The 1,598-nt window shown below is 35.7% G+C and overlaps 1 protein-coding gene across 1 annotated transcript; it reads left to right on the top strand.

Annotated features, from left to right (window-relative positions):
• The first annotated feature begins 233 nt into the window (after positions 1-233).
• LOC131017343 (uncharacterized) lies at positions 234-1,027 on the top strand. The gene is made up of 2 exons (XM_057946064.1): positions 234-502; positions 591-1,027. The coding sequence occupies exons 1-2, from the start codon at positions 367-369 to the stop codon at positions 857-859; spliced, it is 405 nt and encodes a 134-aa protein (XP_057802047.1). The 5' UTR covers positions 234-366; the 3' UTR covers positions 860-1,027.
• The last annotated feature ends 571 nt before the right edge of the window (positions 1,028-1,598 follow it).

A 1,598-nucleotide genomic window follows, 5' to 3' on the forward strand; every position in this document is an offset into this window, starting at 1 on the left:
AAAATGTCTTAAATATATGGAATGTCCAAATTTTTTTTTGTAATATATTGAAACTATATAATTTATGAAAAATGTTGTTCGTTATTATTATTATTATTATGATGCTCGTATTTCAATAAAAATTGTCTTAATATACAGAATACTAAAAAAAAAAAAAAACTTGGGGGCTACCGCCCCGGTACAAGTTCAACCCCCCAAACTTAATTCGTGGCTCCGCCCCTGTTTGCTGGTATATGTACCATTCGTTCAGTACATTCAAGATGGCGATCGCACTGTAGAGTGCGCCTCTAATGAGAATATCACTATAAATTTGGTCATTCTTGATTATCATATCGCACTAGGACATAATCACATAAAGTTTTCAAGATGTTGTCTTTGTTTTCTTTGATTTTTCTCAATGTTTTGGCCCTTGCTGTCATAATTATCATTGCTGTAGTGTATTCGTTTTCTTTGATTTTTCTCATTGTTTTGGCCCTTGCTGTCATAATTATCGTTGCTGTAGGTAATCGACCTACTAATAATTCGATTTTTATGTTCACATATCATCAGTGTTAATTATTAATTGTTTATTTGTGTGATGTTGCTTGCAGTTTCTATGTTACTTCGTTGGCAAAAGACGGTTTCCTCCGGCGAAGATAATGGGGCGGTAGTGTCAGAGGAGTTTCTTAACGAGAGAAACTTGAAGTGCCCCGAAAAACCGAAGGAACCCGAAAAACCGAAGGCACCCGAAAAACCGAGCCCCCCCTGCGCCCCCCCGAAGGCGTGGTTCGGAGATATAGATGATGAACCCACACAAATGGAGTACGATACGGCCAATCTATGGCGGTTGAGAGATAGGACCAGCAGGCCGCAGGGATAAGACTTGAGGTCGAGACATCCAATAATATATCTATTCTCCTGCATTTACTGCTCTTTCTCAATGGTTTGCAGACAATAATTTTGTCAATTTCATGTTCATCAATTTACTTGTATTTCCTTTCGTTTTCATGGGAAACTCGTCCTTCTTTCTCTCTTTTTCCACTATAAATTGCCATGGCTTTCTTTGCTTTCCGTTTCATCATATCATCGCTTTAATTAACTACCTAATCTCTCTTTATTGACACTGGGTTTGAATGGATTGTTAGACGTAAGTAATTCGGATCAGGTGAGCTGCATTCGGGAGGTTCGGGTTGTCGAAACCAAACCTAACCAGAAAAAAATCCAAATCTTTTTAATTTTTCAGTTAAATGTAGTTTATGGTCCAAACTTTGAGCACATTTATAAAAATGGGCCGAATTTTAATAATGACAAAATAATAAAGTGAACTTTGTAGTCGTTTGCCTTAACTATAAAAAACAAAATGACGTGTACTTTGAAAGCATTTGTAAAAATAGTGTGAACTAAAAAAAAAATGGTCTAAACTTTTTTGAAAGTTGTAAAAAAGGCTTGAGCTTACGCTCTCGGACTTGAACTATGACAAAAACGTCATAGTTGACATGGAAAATATGTGAAAAGAGAGTTGTCGTGAGAAAGAGAACGCATGACATAGGGAGACCGGAAGAGATTTATTTTATATAACAATAAAAATTAATTTAATTCAATTCATTTAAATTTTCCTA

The sequence above is a fragment of the Salvia miltiorrhiza genome, chromosome 3, assembly GCF_028751815.1.
Source record: "Salvia miltiorrhiza cultivar Shanhuang (shh) chromosome 3, IMPLAD_Smil_shh, whole genome shotgun sequence".
NCBI lineage: Eukaryota > Viridiplantae > Streptophyta > Magnoliopsida > Lamiales > Lamiaceae > Salvia > Salvia miltiorrhiza.